The sequence below is a fragment of the Cyprinus carpio genome, chromosome A18 (assembly GCF_018340385.1).
Source record: "Cyprinus carpio isolate SPL01 chromosome A18, ASM1834038v1, whole genome shotgun sequence".
Lineage (NCBI taxonomy): Eukaryota > Metazoa > Chordata > Actinopteri > Cypriniformes > Cyprinidae > Cyprinus > Cyprinus carpio.
This window is the reverse complement of record NC_056589.1, coordinates 5,133,267-5,159,801: the sequence shown is the minus strand read 5'-3', so window position 1 is coordinate 5,159,801 and position 26,535 is coordinate 5,133,267. Positions and strand designations below refer to the sequence as shown.

The 26,535-nt window shown below is 34.8% G+C and overlaps 1 protein-coding gene across 1 annotated transcript in view; it reads left to right on the top strand.

The window, feature by feature from the left end:
- The window catches only part of LOC109061943 (segment polarity protein dishevelled homolog DVL-3-like), a 38,363-nt gene extending 13,362 nt beyond the window's left edge, over positions 1–25,001 (top strand). The window contains 14 exon segments of the mRNA XM_042774846.1: positions 788–857; positions 8,488–8,612; positions 13,375–13,535; positions 13,614–13,749; positions 15,845–15,938; positions 16,021–16,090; positions 17,668–17,807; positions 17,894–17,970; positions 18,074–18,141; positions 19,089–19,238; positions 19,896–20,012; positions 21,297–21,464; positions 21,551–21,766; positions 23,275–25,001. Coding sequence (XP_042630780.1) covers positions 788–857; positions 8,488–8,612; positions 13,375–13,535; positions 13,614–13,749; positions 15,845–15,938; positions 16,021–16,090; positions 17,668–17,807; positions 17,894–17,970; positions 18,074–18,141; positions 19,089–19,238; positions 19,896–20,012; positions 21,297–21,464; positions 21,551–21,766; positions 23,275–23,645 — 1,963 coding nt within the window. The 3' untranslated portion in view covers positions 23,646–25,001.
- Positions 25,002–26,535: the final 1,534 nt, after the last annotated feature.

Here is a 26,535-nt window from a genome sequence, read left to right as displayed (position 1 = left end):
ACCAGCCAGAACACAATTAGGAAAACTGCTTAGCCATCACCTAGCAATGCCATAAAAATCACCAGCCAGAACACAATCGCAAATGTCCAGAAATGCTGTGGGTACCAGCCTGAACGCTATAGCAATCGCATGCGCTAACAACCGATCAGAACACCTTAGCAACCGTAAAGCAAACACCTAGTGATGCCATAGCACGATTCAAAACAATATTGCAACCTCGTGCGCTAATCACTCAGAACACCTTAGCCATCACCTAGCAATGCAATATAACTACCCGAAAACATTAGCGAATGCTATGGCATCTAGTGAAAACACCATAGCAACCTTTTGCACTAACAACCGCTCAGAACATCTTAGCAACCACTAGCGATAACATAGCAACCACCAGAACACAATAGAAAATCCATAGCAACCAGCTAGAACACGATAGCAACTCTTTGCACTAACAACCACTCATAACACCTTAGCAACCACCTAGCGATGCCATAGGAGTCAACAGAACACAATATCAACCTAGCAACCAGCTAAATCACTATAGCGACTGCATAGAAAAGGCAGAACTGACTTTTTTTCAGTCTAGTTTCTTTATGTATTCTTATTATAGTTGCTCTCTAACAAAACCATATTACTGGTTTAAATGATTAAGCAAAAATCAAATTAAAGAGGATTTTGTTATCCGTGACAGCAGACCACAATGCTTTCTTTTATATTTCGAGTGAAACTCATGTTTATTTGTTATTCTGGTGATACATTTTAATAGCTCCGTTGTTTCTTTATGTCTCTGCAGGGTGGTGAAGGAGGAGATATCTGATGACAACGCCAAACTACCGTGTTTCAACGGACGTGTTGTGTCATGGGTGAGTTAGCGTTCACAGACACACACACACACACACACACACACACACACACACACACACACACACACACACACACACACACACACACACACACACACACACTCACACACACACACACACACAAACAGACACACACACACACACACACACACACACACACACACACAAAAAAACAAAAAAATAAAAAAACCAAAACACACACACACACACACACACACACACACACACACACACTCACACACACACACACACACACACACACACACACAGACACACACTCTCACACACACACACACACACACACACACACACACACACACACACACACACACACACACACACACACACACACATACACACACACACACACACACACACACACACACACACACACACACACACACACACACATCTCATTTTTCCTGCTTGTGTTTCATTAAGCTCAGAAAGTAACAGGGCCCTGCGTCTCGATGTTGCTGGTAAAGGTTTGATTAGAAGGCCCAGGTGTGAGGGAGTCTCTGAGCACAGGAGCTCAGAGATCAGTCAGTCAGGCGTGAGTGTGTGTTTGGATGCGTTAAATTGAGCGCAAGTGTTTAGTGGTTAGAAAACATCTGCTCCTCGGCTGTCTGTCTTAGAGACACGGGAGAGAGTATTGAGAGTGTTAATTCCTAACGGTATTTTCACGCCCTTGAAGGCCACTGTGGGACGAAGATGCTACTTGGAGGGTCATTACCAAAAAACCACAAGCGACTGAATCTTTTCATAAAGGGCACATGGAAGGCCACATGGCAGTTAGCACTGTATCTTATGATGGTCACTTCAAGAAATTAGGTTTACTATTTATGATCATGTGAATCCTGAGTGGTATGTCCTCTTGTCCCTTGTGAAAAACAAGCACACTTTGCAAACAAGCAATACTTTTCAAAAGAGTACTTGTTATGGAAATAATATATTTTTGTAACATACTTAAGTGTGAACTGAATCTAATTAAATGAAAATGTGCTATAGTTTAAATTTACATTAAAGGCAATTAGTTGAACTTAAAGTGGAAGTGAAGCAGTCAAGTCAAGTTTACATTATTTAAGAAACTGATGGCCAATGGAGCAAATCAACCCCATGATGTACTGCAAGATGGCGACATCCTTGCTCTAAAATCTATAACAAAACATCCTTTTTTCTTTAAAATGGTTACATTAATCATGTTATATATATATATATTTATGTACCTAAATATATTTATATATATGATATATAGTTGCAGTTTATGTAATATTTTTATGTATAAATAATTTCTAGTCATGCTTTTGGAGTGATAAGTACAGTTTATGTGCACATAATGAAAATAAAAGTCAACTTTTAATAATACAGTTAAAATTATAATCAAGTACTTTACAGGTGTATGTTATTGTGTTAGTGTCACATTGAGTTTCAGGAAGGCACATAATGAAAATAAAGTATAAACTCAATAGTAACGTATAAACTTAATAATAATAATAAGGTAAATTGACGGAAGGCAGTGAACAAAACATAATTAGACAAGACTGGACAACCAAAACTGAAAACACAGAAAGTTAGCGCCCGTCCACACGGAGACGTTCTTAGCTGTATACGTAAAAAATTGTATCATATCATATATTTGTATGGATCCGGCGTTTTGAGAGCCTGAAACCGCAATTTTTTGAAACCAGGTCCCAGAGTGGATAAATCTGAAAATGACATCTTTGCATTTTCATGTGTACAGCCAATTCGTATATTTTGTGAAAGGATGTCATCACCCCACGTCTCGACCCTAGTCAGATGCCGCTACATCACATAACAGCAACATGTGCGGACTGTACTTAAGTGTGTTGAGAAGCATAGTCATGAAAGTGACTCTCTTTAAGTGCACTGAAGTGACTTTATATTTTTTATTAATATTAAAAGTATAAAAAATATACTTTTAAGATAAGTACACTACAAATGCACATTCCATTCAATTAAGCACACTTCTTTTTTTCACAAGGATTCATTTAAGATCTTGCCTGGTATTTTGGTATTTTTACTTAATTTCTGGTAACTCCGGGTATTAAGACTTGTATGGCCTAATATAACGTAAATGATGTCCCTTACTAAAATAAATAAAAGATGTACGTTATTTAATAAATGCACATTGTTTTATATATATTCTGTACTATGGGGGGCGCCATTATTTCAGTGAATAAAACTTCCTAAAGATCCGCGTCTTTGTTCTCTCCACTTGAGTCCTGATGCCTTTAAGGCTTTTAGTAGACCACAGCTACTGAAAGAGCTTACAAACGGCAGAGACGAGAAACATTAGATGCCATCCTGGCAGGATGTAAACATGCCGACGCTTGTCATGACGCCGCAGCTTTCTCAGCACAGATTTCACTCGCTATCCAGCGGCGTTTAGACTCCTTGCGGGTACGGCATTTGGTTTAAGCCTACGCTTATATCCATTGCCACCTGTAAGCTCTTTCAGTAGCTTACAGCTTCGTATCAGTATTTTCTTTTCTGAGTTGTGTATTCTATGTTGTGTTGCAGTAAAAATAGCAACAAGTAGCGCCAGTAGCATGCAAATATTTGACGTCGTCGAAATAATGGCCCCCCAAATAGTCCAAAATATGTATACAACTATATAAATTAAATCTTAAAAAACGTAAATACTTCAAATTTCATCAAACACAAATTACATTATACATCATTTACATTATATTAGGCCATACAAGTCTTAATACCCGGGGTTCCTTTTAAAAATGTTAATGAAAGAGGATTTTTTCAATTCAGTGAACAGCATTTACATTTTTCCTGCTAGGATATCAAGGTACCACATTTTGATTCAAAATAAAGTCTCAGTGATGCATGTCTTCATATATTGTGTACCAAAATTGATTAACACACAGTATGAGACTGTAATACTCACGTGATTCTCACTTTTGAGTGGAATCCATCCAGTGTGTGTTTGGGCCAGCTGAAGTTTTCTGTTCCCTTCTGTAGAAATCAGATGGATGTAATTGTTTTTGATTCTCTTGTTTTGCTTTTTTGGCATTTGTGGGGTGTTTGCCTGATGTCAGTGTTGGTTATATACTACTCATTTCTGTGCTGTGGGACAGATACTTTCTCTTAAACTCAAGATGACATCAAAAGTGACCGTGTTTACTTTCTTAACACACATTCCAGGTTGTATTGTATTGTGTTCACACTGGGGCTAAATATGGTTATCACTCCAGTTTTAATCCCATTCTGTACATATTTCGGTTGTTTACAGGACACTTGTGAAAAAGAAGTGCACTTAATTGTATTACATAAACACTTGTAGTGTACTTTTATACATTATGAAATAAAAGATCACTTAAATGCACTTAGAGTTCACTTATATAACTATATTTCTTAGCAATTATGTACACTTTTAAAAAAATGAACTTGGCAATAATGTTAAATTGGTTTTACTATACAGTACATATTTTAAATGTTTTTTTTTTTTAAATAATCTTTCAAGTTATTCAAATTTTAAAGTTAATATATTTTAAACGTATATAAGCTTCACCTTAACAAATGTGTAATTACAATTATATTTTAAAGTGTGACGTACATTATATACTATATTTTAGTTTACCATAAATGCTTGTCAGTACATTTTAACAGTATTTCAAAGACAACAGAAGAAATTGTGATGAAATGATGACCTGTTGCATTTAATATGTACTGTAGTTTCTTCATGTTGATATCCTGAAGTACATCACATTACAGAAATAGGTTTTAAACACCATTTCATTTTGGCTTTAAAGCAAGAAACATACACCTGTACACACACTCTCTCTCTCCCTCTCGCTGAATCACTGACTCACACCTGGTTGCACATTTTCAATGCACTTACATTCCACTGTATAATTTACAGATGAATGCACATGTAAGTAACACACTTTCACATTCCCTATTATTTTAATTCTATATAGTCAGACTCTCTCTGATTGACTCTTTTCCACACACACACACACACACACACACACACACACACACACACACACAGCACACACACACACACACACACACAGTCAAATACCAACACACCGCATAGCCAGAACAAACTAAGCACACATACACACACAGAGAGAGAGAGGCCGCATAGCCAGATCAGCCAGAGGCTTGCATAGCCTAGATTCCCATCTCTCAAACTCTCCTGTTTCCAGAGAGAAGCAGCTTTCAAGGAACTGTGGAAGTCTTTGGGCACTGCTTGGACTCTCTGCCTGTCTTCAGATGCGCTTTTCCAATGCAGCAGCCAGAAGAGGCAGGAACCTGGGGCTAGAGAAATATGCATGTCCTCTTACTGCCCCCGTTTCAGATTCAGATCAGCAGCTTTCCCATGCAGAGCTGAACCTGTGGAAGTTTTTGGGCAGGGAGGGCCTCTTTTGTTAGAGTTGGCTAATGTCCGTCAAATATATGTTGACCTCGCAGGTCTTCGCTGGGGTAAGAGCAACGCAAGTGGGTCTGCAGGGCCATCTAGTGGCCAAAGCATTCAGATACTGCACCGCTTTCAGCACCGGGAGTATATCAGCTGTTTATTACTGCTAAAACACAAAAAGGCGATTGTATATATATATAATATACATACATATATATATATATTCAGCTTTCAGATTTAAGTTTCCTTTTTGGACTACCCTGGGCCACATTTCTCAAATACATAAATATAAAATCAAATCACACAAAAAACAATTCCTTTTTGGACTACCCTGGGCCACATTTCTCAAATACATAAATGTAACATTTATGTATTCAAATCACAAATGAAATTCCATCCGTTTGGATTACACAGTTTTAACATAAACTAGCTAATAAAATAAATGTGATGGATATTTGTTATATATAAATAAATCACTTCACACTTCACTCTTAAAATCATGTCATAGTTTATTATTAACTATTTGCATCTATCTGATTTTAAGTAATCATATTTTCAAAATGCATTTATTCTAATCGTTTCGAATCAGCATAAATCTGTTCATCATGCAAACATTTAAATGTATTCAGTTAAACATGAACATGGTTAAATATGGCTAGCTGTGGAACAAGCAATATTCAGTGTGAGACTGAAACAGATTGTATTTACTGATGATAAATACATAAACGTGGTTAATGTGTATTGTGTATCGTGCCTATTTCTTAACTGTTTCATTCATGCATGACTGATAAATATTTAACACAAAAATTTTTAATCCAGTTCATGTTAATTTTTTTAATCCAAATAGATACAAAAACAAAACAATACAAATACACAAATCTTAATCTTTGTATTATATTTATTATTTTATATATTAGCATATTGTCTGTGTTTTTTATTTTTTATTTATTTATTTACCTTAACTCTTAAATATGAATTTTTTGTGTAGCCTTTTCTCTTAACTATTGTGGAAAATAATGTTTCAAAAAATAAAAACAAAAAACTATCATCCAAAATGTAGTAAGTATCACCCAAGCTGTAATAAGTGAAAATGGCTGCTTATTCTCTGTGTGTTGCTGTGCTCTTAAAGCACACTGTCTTCTTCCATGTTGGCTGTGATTGGATTATCTAAGTGAAGTCACAGGGTGGGTGAAAAACACTCCTGAAATATCCCCTCCATAACGAGAAGATTCAATCAGACAGATTTAGGGTGGTGTTGGGACTCCAAAGCAGCACATTGTGGCCAGTGTCGCAGGACGTATCAGAGCGGATGTGGTCGTATAAGAGGCTCTCTGTTTCTCCAGCAGGCATGTGAATGCTCTTTTTCCAAGAGACTCTTAATGATCATTATTATAGGGTTCATGGCATTCTGATTCATTTATTCCCCTCCTAAACCATGCCCCCTGTGCCCTCAGATCTCAGTTTGGGTTAAAACACAGAGAAAACTAAGCAGAGAGTACACTTTTGATTAAGATTTAATACAAGTTCAGTTTTATACACTTACAGTGATACTTGTACAATGGAAATCTATTGCACTGGGATAAACATTAACTGTTTATACAGCTTATATATTATACATTACTGTTCAGAAGAAAGGGGGCAGATTTTTAATTTTTTTTTGGAAAGAAATCAATAGTTATTCAGCAAAGATCAGTAGTTTTCAAACTTTTCTAGGAGCGACCCTGTTTTTTCTTTTCTAATTAACGCGGCTCATGTATACAACCATTTACATGCATCAAGTCAAACATAGATAGAATAGTTTATTACAGTTTATCGCAATCTCAGAAAATTCCTTTATAATAAACAAATCTCTCTACACTGCAATATTAAAATCTTATTTACATCACGTCTACACTTTATTTGTAAAGAGCATTCGCGAGCTTCCAGAACTCAGGGCTGAACAAAACTCCAGCATTTTGAGCAGTGAGTGATTTCAGACTAACTGAAACACGTCTGATTGGCCATTGCTTTCCAGAAATCAACAGATATGTCTGTGATTCGCTACAGTGTTCAACACTGTAAAAACACATTGTGAATAGAAACCTTTGATGCTCTCCAGAGCGCAAACACAAAAATGCTTTCGTTGTGTTGTTTTTGTTCTTCCCTGAGTCTTGTACTTTGTTACATACATATACTGTATACAATTTACTTAAAGGGATACTCCACCCCAAAATGAAAATTTTGTCATTAATCACTTACCCCCATGTTGTCCAAACCCATAAAGCTTTGTTCGTCTTCAGAATACAATTTAAGATATTTTGGATGAAAAACGAGAGGCTTGTGACTGTCCCATAGACTGCCAATCAGTGGTTTTCTCGTCGCTTCATAATGTTACGGTTGAACCACCCATTTTCAATCCAAAATACATTAAAAAGCCTGCAGTTTGAGTAGTATTCTCGTCGCTTCATAATGTTACGGTTGAACCAGTGATTGGCAGTCTATGGGACAGTCACAAGCCTCCCGTTTTTCATCCAAAATATCTTAAATTGTGTTCCGAAGACGAACAAAGTTTTTACGGGTGTGGAAAGACATTTATATTAATCAAAAAATGACAAAATTTTCATTTTGGGGTGGAGTATCCCTTTAAATCAAACTTGCGACCCATTTTTTAAGTCTCGTGACTCAAGGTTTGAAACCACCATATTAAATTGATCAAAAGTAACAGTAAAGACATTTATAATGTTACAAAATATTTATATTTCAAATAAATGCTGTTCTTTTGAACCTTCTATACATCAAAGAATCCTGAAAAATAAAATGTGTCACAAAATCTGAATCAGCACAACTGTTTTCAACTGATAATAATCAGAAATGTTTCTTGAGCAGCAGATCAGCACATTAGAATGATTTCTGAAGATCATGTGACACTGAAGACTGGAGTAATGATGCTGAATAAATTAAAAATGGTATTACTTTAAAATTAATTAAATAAATGCAGCCTTATTGAAATAAAATTCCACAAAAATATATTTTGAATTGTAATAATATTTCACAATATGACTGTTTTACTGTATTTTTAATTAAATAAATGCAGCCTTGTTGAGCGACATTTCTTTCAAAAAACATTTTAAGATCTTACAGACCCCTAATTTTTGAATGGTTGTATATACTGGCATGAGGCTATAGATAGAGCTTAGCTTCCTTTGCTGTAGATAAGCTAATTCCATTGTTTCTCTGTGTGTCTCTGTACAGCTGGTGTCTGCAGACGGCTCGCATGGCTCTGACGGCGGTTCTGTGTGTGCAGACTCTCAGGCCGATCTGCCGCCCCCGCTGGAGAGGACCGGAGGCATCGGAGACTCCAGACCCCCTTCCTTCCAGTCAGTGACCCCACAGCTGTCTCTTTCTGTGTGTGTGTGTATGTGTGTAAGAGAGAGTGAATGTGTCTATTTAATTGTACACCAACACACCAAAATAGTGCATACTCAGTTGATATTTGTAGTGATGCACCAAAATGAATTTTTTACAGAAACCAAAACTAAAGTTTTCATTTAGCCAAAAACTGAAACTGCAAGTAATGTTTATGTAATAATCAATCAATGAATTAATTAAATCTATTGCATAAAATCAACACTCCAATAAAAACTTAGTTCTTTACAAAGATTTAAATTTCACATAAAGCAGTTTATGGCAACTTTTTAATGATAAAATCATGTTTCTACTCCAGATTGTTGTTGAAATATAAACATTTAAACAGTGGCTGTAATAACTTGTTTTCATGACAGATTTATTCAAACTTGGATTACATAATGAAGACATCACTAACAGTGCAATCATACTTTATTTTAAGCTCCAACTTCCACTATGAACTATGACTTTTGCCTCAGTAAACTCCTAATTTGCCGCTTATTAAGAGTTTGTTGGTAGTTGTAAAGTTTAGGTATGGGATAGGATTAAGGGATCTAAAATATGCTCATAAGGCATTAATATGTGCTTTATAAGTACTAATAAACAGCTAATATGCTAGTAATATGCATGCTAGTTAAAAGTGAGAATTGGTCCTTAAAATAAAGTGTTACCATTTTTTCTTGCTAACTGTCTAGTTTGTCGACATTTAATGACTTTCTTCAGGTAAATGTAACATTGCATGGCATTGTTTACAAGCTGTTAAACGTCTTTCAGTGGAGTGATTACATGAGACATGATACATTTCAGTTTCTTTCGACATAACTTCTGATGTTCATTTATGTTTATTTCATGCTAGTAGTAAATAGGAAGAGATGATTTGTTCATGTGCCCTCTTTTTTTTTTGCTTTTTCTAATGAATAGTTTTGTTGGCAAAATTTTGATGCATCACTAGACATTAGTTTTGCAAAAATCTTCACAGTTTTTCCGAATGCTTTCCTATCTGTCATTGTTGAGGCAGGTAGTCTCACCTCTCAGTCACAACACTGGTTGAGCCAGATGTTTCAGACACACAGTTTTCTTGGCAGATACACACTCTGGAGGTGGTTAGAGACTGGAAACGCTCGGTGTTGACATGAACTCATTAGTCTTCGGTTTCCTTTAATGTGAACTAATCAGAGCCCTAACCCAAGAGCACTAGCACGTCAATACCCTTAATGACATCTGCCTGATCACAGGAGTGTGTTAAGAGGAGCTGTGCGAGTCTCAGATCTGTGTGTGTTTAAATTTTCCAGTAAACCGGAGACCCCATTACTTGTTAATCTAATCAACTCTACAGGCCCTCAAAGAAAGACACGCTCATCGATTCAGATCGATGTTTTACCTACAAAGGCATCGATTGCTTTAAGTGCTCATTTTGATGGGAATGTGAAAGAAGAAGAAAGTGGAGGTGAAGCGTTTTTAGGTCTGAACAGCTAATTAAAAAGCAGTATAGCCTTTATTAAACTGTGAAACACTGCAATTTAATTTAAATAAATAGTCAAAGTTCAAAGTAAATGAGCAGCATTTTGTATAGTCTTTTTCTGTAAGGTGTTATAATTAATTTTTTTCAGTCTTTTCAAACTTGACTCTTTCTTAGTCCCCATTTACACTGCATGGGTTCAAGTGGCCCAATTCCGATTTTTTCCGCTCATGTGGCACAGATCGGATATGACCGGTGACCGTGCAAGCAGGAAAAAACCGCATGGATTCCGATTTTCGCAGATCGGATTCAGGCCTCATTCATATGTGGTAATAAATCGGATATGAATCGGATACGTGCATTTGCGTGTGCCATGTAAGCAGACAAATCGGATATATTCCCCAGTAAATGCGAGTCGTACGTCTTAAAAAAGTGACGTTAACCTCAGGTGGAGACCACCAACTGAGATCACATGACTTATTATAGGCGCGATGGAGGGAAGAAGGATACACACAGTGGAGCAATGCAGAGGTTTCATGTCTTTTAAGTCTTTGGGGCGAAGAGGACAGTGCATTAAAAATGCAGGGTTGTACAGAAATAAATCCGTGTTTGAAGAGATTTTTCACGAGATATGGGGAGGCACGGTTTAAGCGCTTTTTTCTCCGCCGTACGAGATGTTTTTTGTTGATTTTGTTTTTTTTTTGTTGACTTTTCAAAAAATATTGTGGAAAGCAAAACACTGTATAATTTTATTTGCATCTGCATCCATGAATTTCGTGCTGTTTTACTTCCTTTTCCGGGTCAGAAAACATCTACATTTGGTAGTTTCAGCAGTGTATAGTGTAAATGCAAAAAATCGGACACGGGTCACTTTTAAAAGATGATGTAAGCAGGTCGTCAAAAAAATCGGATATAGTCAGAAAATCGGATTTGGGCATCAATAAATTCAACTTAAGAGAATCTACTTCATACAAACCATATCATAAAAAAAATAATATTAATAATAATATAAACATAATTAAACTCAAATCCACTTAAGAGAGTCGTTTGTGCGCTTAATTGTATCGAATGTGCACTTTTAGTGTACTTAAAAATCTTAAATGCACTTTGTAATAATAACAAATTAAATTAAAATAAAAAAAAAATACAAAAATACACAAAAGAAATTAAGAGAGTCGTTTAATTAAAATTTTAAAATTTTAACAATGTAAAAATTAAAAATTAAAAAATAATTAAATAACTGTTTTAATAAAATTTGATCTTCCTTTAATGATGTACATTTATTGTGATGTGTTGATTAACATACTTAAGCAATTGATTTTAATTTTAACTGTAGTGTTATTTAATATTTAAAGTTAATATATTTCAAAAATATGAAACGGCAGCTTGAAATATATTAAAATACTTGACATATAAGTTTCAATAGAAATGACATTAAAGTATATATTAAAGTATATTTTGGTATACTACTCAGCAGTACACTTTAACCATATTTCCAAGAAGTAATTATGAAGTTACATAGAGAGATGTACTTACGTCCTACTTAAGTGGGTCAAAAAATCACTCTTAAGTTTATCTAATTGCATTTAATAAATTGAATTTAAATTCAATAAACATGCATTTAAGTGTCCAAAAACATTACATTCTGTTCACACTTAAGTATATTCTTTTAGAGTTTATTATTTTTAAAAGTATGCTAAAGTCTACTTTATTTCCTAAGTAAAGAAGTACTATTTGATTTTAAAGATGCATTATGATTCACAGCTCTATTCTTTATTGAATTTTATAAAAATCCCTATGAAGAAAGTGAATGGAAGAATACTTCTGAAACCAAGGGCGGTTGCTGTTGCGCTCTATTGGGACGTTAAATGTTTATGATTTCACAGTTTAAATTTCACACTCAGTGTTTGTCAAAATAATACCAATCCTCATATACTAGCCCTCATATAGGTTTTGATGTTTTTTATTTTCTTGTCCGTATCAGTGTCAGGTTTCTGGTTTTCCCACAGGTCTGTTTGTGGCATTGTTGGTCAGTGGGTCTCTTTATCTGTGTGTAACCACATGTGTGTGCATACTTGTTTGTCATGCTGGTGTTTCCTGTCTGTGTGTGTGTGTTTCCTGTTCTGTCTGTCAGGCAGCACGACTCCCCTCTGTGTGAGTGTGTTTGTGTGCAGGTTAATTATTCATGCACTGAACACACAGCTAAAAGCAGTTAGGTGAAATACAGCAGCAACCTGTGATCGCCCTCTGCTGCTCATCCACAACTTTTCTGAGTTGTAAACTGTTATTTGTCATAATAAGGGTTTTCGTTGTGAACGTTTACGGTACACTTTAGCTTATACACATTGTGTACTATTGATGAAGAATAGCTTTAAAGCTAACCAGAAAATACTGCTTATGGCAAGACTGGCTAATGAAACAAATACTGGCCATGTGTTTAATATAATTTATATACTATAATAGTATTCTATTGTAGTAAAATACTATTAAATATATTAGCATTTTTTTACTTTTTTAACTTTTCACTTTAATTTTAGTTAAAGTTTTAGTAATTTTAATTTACAAAAATAAGAAATATTAATTACTAACAAATATCAAAAATTTAAAAAATTTATATTATAACTACAAATTACAAAAATGAGAAATGTTAATGGCTAACTCAAATAAAATATGTTAAAGTTTTTATTTTATTTAGTATTTTATTTAAAAAATGTATTTTAAGTATATTTTTAAATATATTTCAAAATATAGCAAAAATATGTATGTACATAAATATATTTTTTACTTATACATTTTGGGCCATTTTTTGTTAAGTATATTTTCAAGAAAATAATAATAATAATGATAATAATAATAATAAAACGTAAAATAATAATTCATGCCCCTAAAATACATTTTGGATAATATTGGTGTATGAATGTTTGTATGTATGAAAGTATATATTCAAGAATTTCAAGTAAAAAATGTTAGTGGTTTTAGTTTTATTTGACAATAGTGACAATAATGATTTTGTTAAATTGTATAGAATAGGTTGAATGTGGAGTTGTCTGTGATTCCAACATGATACACTTTCATAGTCCAATTATTTACAAATGCTTTATGAAGAGATTAGCAAATTAATCAATAAGTAAAACCTGTTTAGAAATGGTTTTGTTCACAGATCATTGAGTTCTCTTTAAATAAAAAGCTTCCATGTGTCACTCAGCTGTGTTTTAGTCACCATCTGACATCTGAACACTCGTCCTTCATTACTCTGCCTTCTTCTTCTTGTCCAGTGCGAATGCGGCAGGAAGTCAGGATGACCTGGGCAATGATACCGAGCCTGAGGTGGGTCCATCGCTGAGAAGAGACCGAGACAGAGACAGAGAGAGAGTCAGAGACAGAGACAGAGAGAAGGAGAGAGAGAGGCCTCGTAGGAAAGATACACATGATCATGGTGAGTTTACCCATAAGTCAGCCCTAGCTAATGATGAGGAAACACGCAGGCTTGTTTGATGAGTGTTGTGTGCTGCAGGAGGCCGGATGAACGGTCACTCGCGGCCGGAGCGCAGGCCGGAGATCGCTGGCTATGAGAGCTGCTCAACACTGATGAGCAGTGAGCTGGACACCACCAGCTTCTTCGACTCGGAGGAGGAGGACTCTACTAGCAGGTGAGTGTCAAGAAACCAGGAATGGAAAAGAAGGACTTTTCTTACTCTTTTGAAATAGACATCTGATGTAGGGCTGCTTTAACGTCTGTCATCTCAATATATGAGGACATAAAAACGTGAATTTCATCTGCATATCTGCTCTGAGGGTCACTTCACTTTTAGTTAAGTTGAGAAAAGCTACTTTCAAATACAAACTGAAACTCAAAGATCTTCACGACAAACCACCAAAATAAAAGTTCAATTTTAACTTGAAGAAATTATGACAGAAATGTATTACTATGCATGTATATTAAACTTGTATGTATGTACTTCTCAAAGTAATAGTATAGTAATAATAGTAGTAATTATTTTTTATCATTATCAATATCATACGACCCAGATTTTTCTTAATGTATATAGTTATATTCGCAGCAATGTTTTGATGTAAATTGTTACTTTGCATTTATTTTCAAATTATTTATATTTTCATTTGATTACATTTTAAAAGACAATTTTTTTATGAAACATTTGTAATGAAACATAAAACAAAGAATGCATAAAAAAATAAAATGGAAAACACAGGATTTTGGGGAAAAATAAAATGGATTGCATGGGGCCCTAAATTAGAAGTTAGATTACGCTGTGTAGAGTTTAATCGTGAACAAACACGTTATGTTTACATTTATTATAAACTGCATAATGGTCAGTTTACATGTCAGTCAGACTGAAGAGGGAAAAAAATATTTTGCAAGTAAATATAATCTGCTTTACTATTAGCACATTGAGAATTGTTTGCAGATTTCTCATTTTAATGATGATTTTGATTACATTAAGTAAATATAATCTGCTTTACTATTAGCACATTGAGAATTGTTTGCAGATTTCTCATTTTAATGATGATTTTGATTACATTAATACAGTCCATTTTTATTGTATTACAGTAAAGAATACTGTTTTGCAATGATTTTTTTAGTAAAATAAATGAATTTCTTTCTTAATATTTTAACAATGATTTTCATGACAGTAATACAGCCAGTTTTTTACTGCATTACAGAACAAAATAATATTCCTGAATAATTTTTTTTAACTAAATGAATTTTTCTCATTTTTAACAATGATTTTCTTTACAGTAATCTACAGTCATTTTTAACTGCATTATAATACAAAATACTTTTTTTTCATTTGATTAGATTTTTTTAGTAATGTAAATTAATTTCTTTCGCATTATTTTTAATAATGATTTTCATTACAGCAATACAGTCCATGTTTTATTTTATTACACTACTAAATACAGTTTCACAATGATTTAAATAAATATATATTTCTCATTGTTTTTAACAACGGTTTTCATTACAGTAATAGTCAATTTTTATTGTATTAGTAAAAAATACTAGTTTTGAAATTATTTTTTTTTAATTAAAATGAAAGATTACATTTTCATTACATTTTTTATTTAAAAATTAAATGTAAATTAAAAGTATTGATTAAAGGCTGTAAAACAAAAGCTGACGAATACATAATAATAATAGTAATAAAAATAATATGTTAATCTTTATTTTCCATGTTACAGTAATGAGAATCACACTTTGTAGTTCGCATTACCGTAATGAGAGTCAAAGGACAGAATGAGCTTGATGGTCCTGAAAATAACGTCAAAATGCTAAAAAATCTTAAGGGGCCTCCTAATAGTTTTTAAGGGTCAAAAGTATTTTGCATAAAGAATATTAAATCTATTACAAGGTGAACTATTCTGATATTTTTCACATGTAAAGAGGCCAGTCTAACAGAGGTCATCTGAATATGGACATTATAAATTTATACAGAAAGATCCAATTGTAAGAGTCAGAGATATGGTGGAACTATACATGTTAAGTGTAGCTTATGGCTCGTCATGAAGACTCAAATCTCATGCTCTGGAAAGCCAACACAAAGCATGGGTTTCCATGCTCTGATACACTACTACACTGGTGCAGAAAATTGGCTGGTAAGCATCATGTGACTCTCAGGACCAATCAGAGCTGAGAGGACTGTAATGTGCATTATATGTGCACAAAAGCCACTTTTAGGCTGAATATGATGTTTTGAAGATTGTGTGTCATCTGTGATGCTGCTACAGGTTCAGCAGCTCTACGGAGCAGAGCACATCGTCACGTCTCATGAGACGCCATCGCCGCCGCCGACGGAAACCCAAAGCACCCAGAATGGAGAGGGTGAGACTCCAGATAAACCTCAGAAGTTTTGTCTCTTTCAGTGTGTCCTCATCTCTCGCTCTCTTTCTCTCGATCTCTCCAGTCCTCATCGTTCAGCAGCATAACTGACTCCACCATGTCTCTGAACATCATAACTGTCACATTAAACATGGGTGAGTATGTGCACATGTATATCTGTGTGTCTGCCGTTGAACATGCACCACAACATGAATGACATTCACTAACGACGTTCAGTAACGAGTGGAACAGAACTGTAAAACAGGACTTCAGTTTTCCATCTGGATTTAATTAGATTGTGAAAAGTTATATTATTAAAAGTATTGTAAGTATAACACTTTGATGTAATACTCACATTTCACTGCTGGTTATATATTCTCTATATAATCGCGTATGTGACGAATAAAAATCCTGAATCTTGATGTGTAACCCGTTTTGAACCATCTGTGCTATAGACAGACCTCGTGGCAGTGAGTGGTAGTGTACGTTTTTTCAAACAAGAAAAGATCTTAAATACACTACTGGTTAAACATTTGGAATCATTTTTAATGTTATTGAAAGAAGTCTTTTATGCTCACCAAGGCTGCATTTATTTGATCAAAAATACAGTAACAACAGTAATACTGTGAAATATTTTTACAATTTAAAAGAAAAGTTTTCTATCTGAATATAAAGTAAAATGTCATTTATTCCTGTGATGCAAAGCTGAATTTCCAGCATCATTACTTCACTCTTCAGTGTCACATGACCCTTCAGAAATCATTCTAATATTCTGATTTGCTGAACAATTAATATAGTAAATTAATTTAATAATTAATAATTATGATTGTTGAAAAACAGTTTTAATATTTTTGTGGAAACTGTGATAATCTTTGATAGATTGAAAATTCAAAAGAACAATAATTATTTGAAATATAATTTTTTGTATCGTTATAAATTACTGTACTGTGACTTTTGATTAGTTTAATGCGTCTTTACTGAATAAAAGTATTAATCGCTTGAAATCCAAGATCCAACAGCACAAAATCTTTACCACAAACTATAAAATGTAAAAAAAAAAAAAAAAACTGAAAGGATTTTTTTTACTTATTTCTCTTTGTTTTTGTTTGTAATTCTTTGAGATATAGATTGTATGCTATTAAAGTAGTGACACTTTTCTTCCATATTGTGATGTACATGTGACTGTAATGGATCATTAGAAAAAGAAAAAGTAGGGTGGGGACTTTGTTCTACACATCAGTTGTTGATTGGATGTTGCTCGAAAGTGGAGGCGAGCTTGAATGGACGCAGATTAATATGAGCTTGCAAAATCATAATAAAAGAGGACTAAATAATCGGAGAAGACCTGCAGAGCAGTCTGACATTTTTGCTGGAAAATCCAGTTTAGACATTCTGAGTAAACATTTCAAATCAAAACATTTTTTAAAAAATGCAACATATGAACAGATAAATTGTTCACAGTAAGATCAATAACATGCATTTGGAAACTACATTGAATTTTCAGCATTGTGTTTCATTCAGTTTATAATTTAATGTCTTGTGCAGATTCCGTTTTGTTAATATTCCTTAATATCTATACCCATGGAAAAAAGGTCATCCAAGTAGTGAAGAATGTTACTATATTTTAAAAAATGATTATGAGATAGATAAAAATGTTGCACTCTAACAATACTAAATCTATACTCTGCTGTTCATCTCTCCATTTTGCTTTTCTCTCTCCCCCTTACTATAGAGAAGTATAATTTTCTGGGCATTAGTATAGTCGGGCAGAGTAATGAGAGGGGCGATGGAGGAATCTACATCGGCTCCATCATGAAGGGCGGTGCTGTGGCTGCTGATGGACGCATTGAGCCTGGTGACATGCTGCTGCAGGTCTGTTTCGGCTGCTTGATTTGGACTGTAAGATATTCCTGCTCACAGTTGTTGTGATTTCTAAGAGTTGCTTTCTTTTGTTGTAGGTGAATGATATCAACTTTGAGAACATGAGTAATGATGATGCAGTGAGGGTGCTGCGAGAGATCGTCCATAAACCTGGGTAAGAGGTGGACACTGTGATGTCCGGTGCTCTTATTATGGACTAAATGAGATTTATATCAGCACCAACATTTCCTCTAATTGTGTATTGTTCACATTTACAGACCCATCACACTGACTGTGGCCAAATGTTGGGATCCAAACCCCCGTAGCTGTTTCACTCTCCCACGAAGTAAGAGTGCTATTAAAGAAATAGTTCACCCAAATATGAAAATGTACTCACCCTGAGGACATCCAAGATGTAGATGAGTTTGTTCCTTCATCGGAACAGATTTGGAGAAATGTAGCATTACATCACTTGCTCACCAGTGGATGCTCTGCAGTGAATGGGTGCCGTCAGAATGAGAGTCCAAACATATATATATACCACAAGTTGTCCACACCACTCCAGTCCATCAGTTAATGTCTTGTGAAGAGAAAAGTTGCTTGTTTGTAAGAAACATATCTGTATTTAAGATAGTTTTAACTTCAGACAATCGCTCTTCTATACATAATATTGCTTTCTCCAGTGAAAAAGTCGTCTTGTTGAATCAGGAGAGAAATATGCACAGATCAAGCACCTAAAACAGTCCAAAAAAGTTGTAAAGAAATATGTCGGTGGATTTTGATGTGAGAGGACAACAGGAAATGGACTTTTTCACTGGAGGAAGCGTTCTTATGGATCATGGGCTCTTATTTTGGCCAGCAGTGATGGTTTTAAGTTAAAATGCCTTAATGATTGGATTGTTTCTTACAAACATGCAGCTTTTCACTTCACAAGATGTTAACTGATGGACTGGAGTGGTGTGGGTTACTGTGATGTTTTTATCAGCTGTTTGGACTCTCATTCTGAGGGCACCCATTCACTGAAGAGGATCCATTGGTGAGCAAGTGACAGAATGCTACATTTCTCAGATGAAGAAACAAACTCATCTATATCTTGGATGGCCTGAGAGTGAGTACATTTTAATTTCTGGGTGAACTATTCTTTTAAAGAACTATTCTTTTAAACATGAAGTGGTGTTTGCAATCATTTTGCTTTCACAAGTAAAATTAAATCATTCTCTTTTACTGTTTTTGACCTCTTTGGTAGCATCTAAAGTGACCAGGCATCCGTTTACTCCCCCTGTGTTTGTTCAGGTGAGCCAATCCGTCCCATAGACCCTGCTGCCTGGGTGTCCCACACTGCCGCTATGACGGGGGCGTACCCAGTGTACGGTATGAGCCCTTCCATGAGCACAATCACCTCCACCAGCTCCTCCATCACAAGCTCCATTCCAGAGACTGAGCGTAAGTGTTTATCCACCCGCCCTTCCCATAATCCACCTCTGCTGTGCCCGCTGTCAGTCGCCAGAGGATGACTTCATCTGCCAACCCACTGCTAACTGTGTTGTGATCATAGCCCTTAACAACTGAATGTGTCAAAAGAAAATCAAAGATTTGTGATTTGTCTTGAAGAAAATATAAACAGAAAATTAGACATTAAAAATTAGGCAGTACAGCCCTTGTCAAAAAGACAAGAGTACTTGCAAATAAAAAACTTTAAAAGAATATACTAGTATGGACTGAATGTAATGTTTACACATAATTGCATGTTATTTACAAATAAATAAAACTGTATCATCAAAGTAAGTGTACGTCTTAAAAGCATGACAAAAAATCATTAAAACATAATGATTTTGAAATTATTACAAAGAGCACTTAAGTGTGTAAGAAAGAGTCATGAAATTGTTATTTTAAGATTTGAATTACACTACAAGTGCACATTAAATACAATAAAAAAGCACACCTCTTTTTCACAGCGAAATTAGATTGATTTGTAATGTTTGAGAAGACAGAGAGTTCAGATCAGTTGATAATGGCTATAACATCTTGATGTTCAGAGCATTTCTTTGTAATTCACACTCACATCTATGGACTGCTGTCTCACTGAGCTTTACTCTGCAGGGTTCGAGGATTTCCATCTGTCCATTCATAGCGAAATGGCAGCAGTAGCCAAAGCAATGGCCCTGTAGGTGCGGGACAGAATGTGGCTGAAGATCACCATCCCCAACGCCTTCATAGGTAAACCTGCAGTCTCTCTTAAAAATGAACTTCATAAAAGATAAAAAAAAGCTTCAACACAAAGAAACACCAAAAAAGAATAAACAGGTTCATCACAATGAATCCCCTGTTTGATGTTTTTCATCATTTTCAGTGTCTATCCAGTTAAGCCAGTGTGAAAAAGAAGTGTGCTTAATTGTATTGATTTTGCACTGGTAGTGTGTTTCGAATCTTAAAACTGTAATGGATAATATAATAATAATTAAATAAAAAGCCACTTAAGTGTACTTAAAAACAGACATTTAACTTAAGTACACTTTTTAAAAGTGGACTTTGTTATAATGTAAAATCAAATATTTTACTTTAAAGTAACGTTTGAATCCTTATGTGGCCCAACTTTATATGTGACCCTGGAGCACAAAAGCAGTCTTAAGTCTCTGGGGTATATTTGTAGAAATAGCCAAAAATACATTGTATGGGTCAAAATTATAGATTTTTCTTTTATGCCAAAAATCATTAGGATATTAAGTAAAGATCATTTTCCATGAAGATATTTTGTAAATGTCTTACCATAAATATATTAAAACCAAATTTTTGATTAGTAATATGCATTGCTAAGAACTTGATTTGAAGAACTTTAAAGACGATTTTCTCAGTATTTTGATTTTTTTGCAACCTCAGATTCCAGATTTTCAAATAGTTGTATCTCAGCCAAATATTGTCCTCCTAACAAACCATACATCAATGGAAAACATATTTATTAAGCTATCGGATGATGTATAAATCTCAATTTCAAGAAATTGACCCTTATGACTGGTTTCGTGGTCCAGGGTCACATATTAGGTGTCTTTAACTACTATGTTAATATAAAGTGGGTCCCAGTATGTTTAATAATCTTTTGCTTTAAAGAAGTACAATTATTCTGATGTGTTGACTAATATACTAAAGCACGTGTACTTTTGATATTACTATTTTTGATATTTGATATTACAGTTAAAGTTTATAGATATCTGCATTTAATATAAATGAATAAACCTATTTAATACAGTAAAGTAAATAGCATACAAATAAGTTTATTACACTCAGTTCACACCTAAGTGTATTCTTATAAAGCAACATTTAAAAGCATTATTTCCGTAATAAGTACTCTTTTCAAAAGTATGCTAAAGTTTACTTTTTCACAAGGGGGAATTTACATTTGATCGCTAACAGTCATAATTGTTTTAAATGATAATTAATTTCAGAGAATCCGTTAAAGTGAAGTTGGATGTGGACATTCTGCTAGTGTCTTTGTTTTCCTCTCAGGTTCAGATGTGGTGGATTGGCTCTATCATCACGTCGAGGGCTTTACTGACAGACGGGAGGCGCGCAAATACGCCAGCAACCTGCTAAAAGCTGGCTACATCCGGCACACTGTCAACAAGATCACTTTCTCTGAACAGTGCTATTACATCTTTGGTGACCTGTGCGGCAGTGAGTTCTTCGATTCACTCGTTCACATTGAAGCATCTTTTATTTATTCACTCTATTCCCTCCTGTTTGTTCCTCTTCTGTCTCAGATATGGCCAGTCTCTCCTTGCATGAACATGACGGTTCTAGTGGGGCGTCTGACCAGGACACTCTGGCTCCGTTGCCTCACCCTGGTGTAGCTCCCTGGCCGCTTACGTTCCCTTACCAGTACCCGATCCCTCACCCGTACAATCCCCACCCTGTGCACGACCCCAGCTACAGCTTCACTGCAGGGGGCGGCAGCGCTGGCAGCCCGCACAGCGAAGGTGAGACTGCGTTCGATCGGGGGCTTGGGGCAAAAATGCCACCAAAATGAACAATAATGCCCCCCAAATTCAGGATATGAGTGCAAAAACTGCCCCTGCACAATTAAAGTAAAACAAATGTGATTATGTCACAATAGATTGTATGGCATTAAATTTAGTTCTGCTCAGCTTCAGCGTATTAGAATGATTTCTGAAGGATCATGTGACACTGAAGACTGTGCCCACATAGCTCCACTAAGCTTTATAACGTTTACATTTCTGAAAACGTAATGTGATAAACTCCTAATAACGGACAAAACACAGATGTCTACCATTCACTGATTAAAAACCTCACAACTCCACTCAAGCTTGATTTTGGTCAAATGTTATTAATATAATGACATATGCAGGTGTCTAACCATATATAAAACCATGATATCATCTTTGACAACACAGTGTTTAATGATTTAAAAAAAAAATACAGTGTTTTTTTGTCAATTTCCTGAAAAGTAGTGGTTTTGAACATACAAGGTTTCCGCCCAACACTGACGAACTATAAGTTCTATTACATTTTTAACAAGCAGTATACACATAGTCTCACTATTAGTTTTGACTTTTAGCTGTTATAGTCTTCTGAAGGATAAGAACATTTTATTTTGGCATGATGCCAATAGAGACGCAAGGACTTGTGCGGTTCCAAACCTGGCAGAACCCGTGATGGCTCTGTGTGTGTATATATATATATATATATATATATATATATGTATATATATATATATATATATATGTGTGTGTGTTTGTGTGTGTGTGTGCATAAACATATATGTATGTATGTATGTATGTATATATATGTATATATATATAGATATATATATATGTATATAAAAATAATACCAAAGACCAAAAAACCAACCATACGGGAAAATGAGATTTATAATAAATGAGCTTTCCATTGATGTATGGTTTGTTAGGAGGACAATATTTGGCCGAGATACAACTATGTGAAAACCTGGAATCTGAGAGTGCAAAAAAATCTAAATATTGAGAAAATCACCTTTAAAGTTGTCCATATAAAGTTTTTAGCAATGCATATTACTAATCAAAAATTACATTTTAATATATTTACAGTGGGAAATTTACAAAATATCTTCATGGAACATGATCTTTACTTAATATCCTAATGATTTTTGGCGTAAGAGAAAAATCAATCATTTAGACCCATACAATGTTTTTTTGGCTATTGCTACAAATATACCCCAGAGACTTAAGATTGGTTTTGTGCTCCAGGGTCACATATATACATATATATATATATAAATATACACATACACAAAGTTAAAGAAAAATGCCCCATGAAATCATTTCCGGGGGGCAAATATCGCCCCTTAATGCCTCTTTCTGATCCTGTGGTCAATTCTTCTGCCCTAATTATATATAATACAATAACAAGGCGAATACATGGAAAAGTTATCAAAAAAATAGACTTAAACAGGAAGTCTCACTTTTCTTTTTTTTCATTTCGCTTGCAGGCAGTCGAAGCAGTGGCTCGAATCGAAGCGGCAGCAAAAATGACGCAAACGCAGCAGCTGGAACCCAAGAGTCTGGAGGCCGATCCGGCAGCGGCAGCGAGTCTGAAAAAAGAGAGAAGGCTCCCAGCGAGCACTCTGTAGTGCCCCCTAGTGAACACAGTGTGCGTAGCTCACACACCATCCGGAGCGTCCAGAGCCTGGTGTGTGGAGCGCCCGGCCTCCCTCCACAGCCACAGACGCCCTCCACAGCAGCGCCGGGCTCTCCTCCAGACCGAGACCTGGCCTCAGTGCCGCCCGAACTCACAGCCTCGCGCCAATCTTTCCGCATGGCCATGGGGAACCCTAGTGAGTTCTTCGTCGACGTCATGTGATGAGCTTCATGTGACCCCGAGGGTCGACCCACATGCTCAAGGCACTGTGAAATCAAGAAAGAAAGATGGGGAGGAAGACGAGAAAGAGATGCATTGACATTTTAGTGTCCCTCCTAATGTCCCTCCTGTGTCCTGTGGCTTGCACTTTCTTCAGTGAAGAAGACTGGAACAGATCACGTATCCCATCATGCCCTCAGAGACCCGAGGTCTCTGATTTAAGAGATGCAGTGATGAAAGTGAATGCTTGCTGGTTTTTGTGTACTCTTTTATGTACTTCACCTGCATTTTTTAATATTTTGTCCTCTGACCAGTTTATTAACCTCAAGATGTGTTTTTCAATCAAAGATGAACTAAATTAAGCGGGAGAAAAGCATGACGTGAGGAGAAAGTCAGGATATCTTTTACTTCTAAATCACCTTTTGCTTTTAAGGATGAACAAATCATTTTTAATGATTTAAAAAAAAAAAAGACAAACGCTATCAAAAGAGAATCTTTGGCAATTATTTTATATTTATGGCTTTCATTTTCTGCTAAGAATTGTGGAGGGTGAGAGAAGAATAGAGAGAGTTTTTATGTTTACAGACAGGACTTTTAAAGTCTGCCTCACTCTTTGGGTTAAAATGAATTTATTAAACATGATGCATGATGTTTTTCATCTCTTTTGTTGTTTTAATAACCTGAACTGATAAATTGTGCATAGGGACATTTATTAAGGAAATCAATCAAGTCAAATTTAGAACTTAATTGGGAGAAATTCAGTCCTGTACTGTTATTTTTTGTATTACATGTTCTGAACCTGCAACAGTGATGGATCTGCAGAAATGGATCTTTAATGTTTCAGTGTTATCAGCAGTCCTAAAGCAACATGATGATGCACTATTATTATTATCATATGATGGAGAGCAGCTCTCTTCACTCTCTCACTCTTCCCCAAACAACACAGTACTTATAATGTTAATGTCTGTCATCATTAACTATCAGCACGGTTTCTCTGTAAACCCTCATTTTTTCCTCAGATGCATTTATCACATTTTTAATTATTGGAAACAGATAGTATTGAATGGTTCGATTTAATACTCGCTGTACACTGTTTTATGACAACAAAAAACAAATTGTTTTATTTATAAATATAGTTTATTGTCTAATGTGAATCTTTTCTGTTTTTTTGTGTGAAAAGAAAATCACTTTTATTCTTCTGCATCATGAAGACATAACAAAACATAATGAAGTCCATTTTTTTTACATGATTCCTTAACACTTACAACTAAGGAATATGTTTTCAGCAAACAGCCCCTTTTACATTTTAGCACAATAAAAAACAATAAAAAGCAATAATAAAATGATGTGTTTGTTTGAGCTATATGTGTGGAATGGTGTGTGACACTTTATTATAACAAGAACATTTCATGCGTTTACAACAGCGAAAGGGAAGTTGTATGTCAGTCAAAAATCTGGTGATTGCATCTCAAACCCCTGTGAAAAAGTAAGCATTCTTTAAAAAGATCACTTATTATGGAAATAATATACTTTAAAATAATACACTTAAGTGCAAACTGAATGTAAAGTTTTTGGACACTTTACTGCATGTTATTTACAATTACATAATAATGTAGTTTAAAAGTATATCAATGCAATTAGTTGAACTGTACAGTGCTTATCTGAAACACTTAAGTACATCTTTATGCTTAATATGTATTTCTACATTGGAATTGGGTACATTTAAAATATAATTAATGTAATGTAAAGTTATTAAAAAATGTAAGTTTTTAAATATTAAAATAAGTGTAGGCCCACTTCATGAATAAAAGATTATTAAAATGTAAAGCTTTTAAGTTGACATTGTTAAAATGCACTTTTTTTTTAAGTGTAGGCTACTTAAGTGTTAAGAAATGTACTCTCTTTAAGTACACTTAAGTGGCATTTAATATTAATATTTCTTCTTCTTTTCTTTTGTGATATACTTTTAAGATTTGTGCACATTCAGAACAAGCAAGTGCACAATTTCTTTTCTACAAAGGCATTTATTCTTTACTTAAACACGTACTGTATATATCCTTGGACCCAGGCATAGACTTTTGTCCTCTGTGTATAGAGGACATGATATTTTAGTGAATTTCTCTGAGACCATACATGCCACAGTTTTTCTGAGCACATTCAGGGTTTTTTAGAGATAAACACTCATAAACACGCCCTCTCCTTGGTCTTTAGATATGACTGATACTGACCGAATGATTAGCACGGGAAATATGATAATGTTTTGTAATTATCAGTTAAATCTGACTCATTTTCAAAAATGTTGTAAATAAACATCTCAGAAAAATGTTTTGGGGTTTCAAATCGAAATATGACTTTTTGTTAGGAAACAGGGCATAATTTTCATTCGTGTCTTCTGTGGAGGACACCAGGACAAACATCATGTTCATCAGGCGTTTTGGGGAAACACAAGTCAATAAGGAAAGAAATTATAGATCACTATTCCTATGAAATACAGATATTTTTATAAAACTGTTGCCAAGTTATTATTCCCATTCTTTTTTTATTATGGTTTGCCCCAAGAACACATTAATATGCAAATTAGATGCAGTGTATAGATATATTACATAGAATGGGAAACCCAATTTATGCACATTTTGCATAAAGTAAAATAGTATATCAAATCATTCTCTTATATACTAAAAATCATCTTTGTACAACGTTTGCCTAAAAATAGCCTGAAACATAAAAACTGATTGGTTGAATGAAAAAATAAAACATCGTTTTTGTCTATACATGCCTTTTCATGTATAGGCAATAGAACATTGTATTAAATATGAACAAAATATATTTTTTCCAAAATCCATTTGTTTCTTATGCTCCAACCAATGTATGACTGTATCATTGTGTTTTGTTT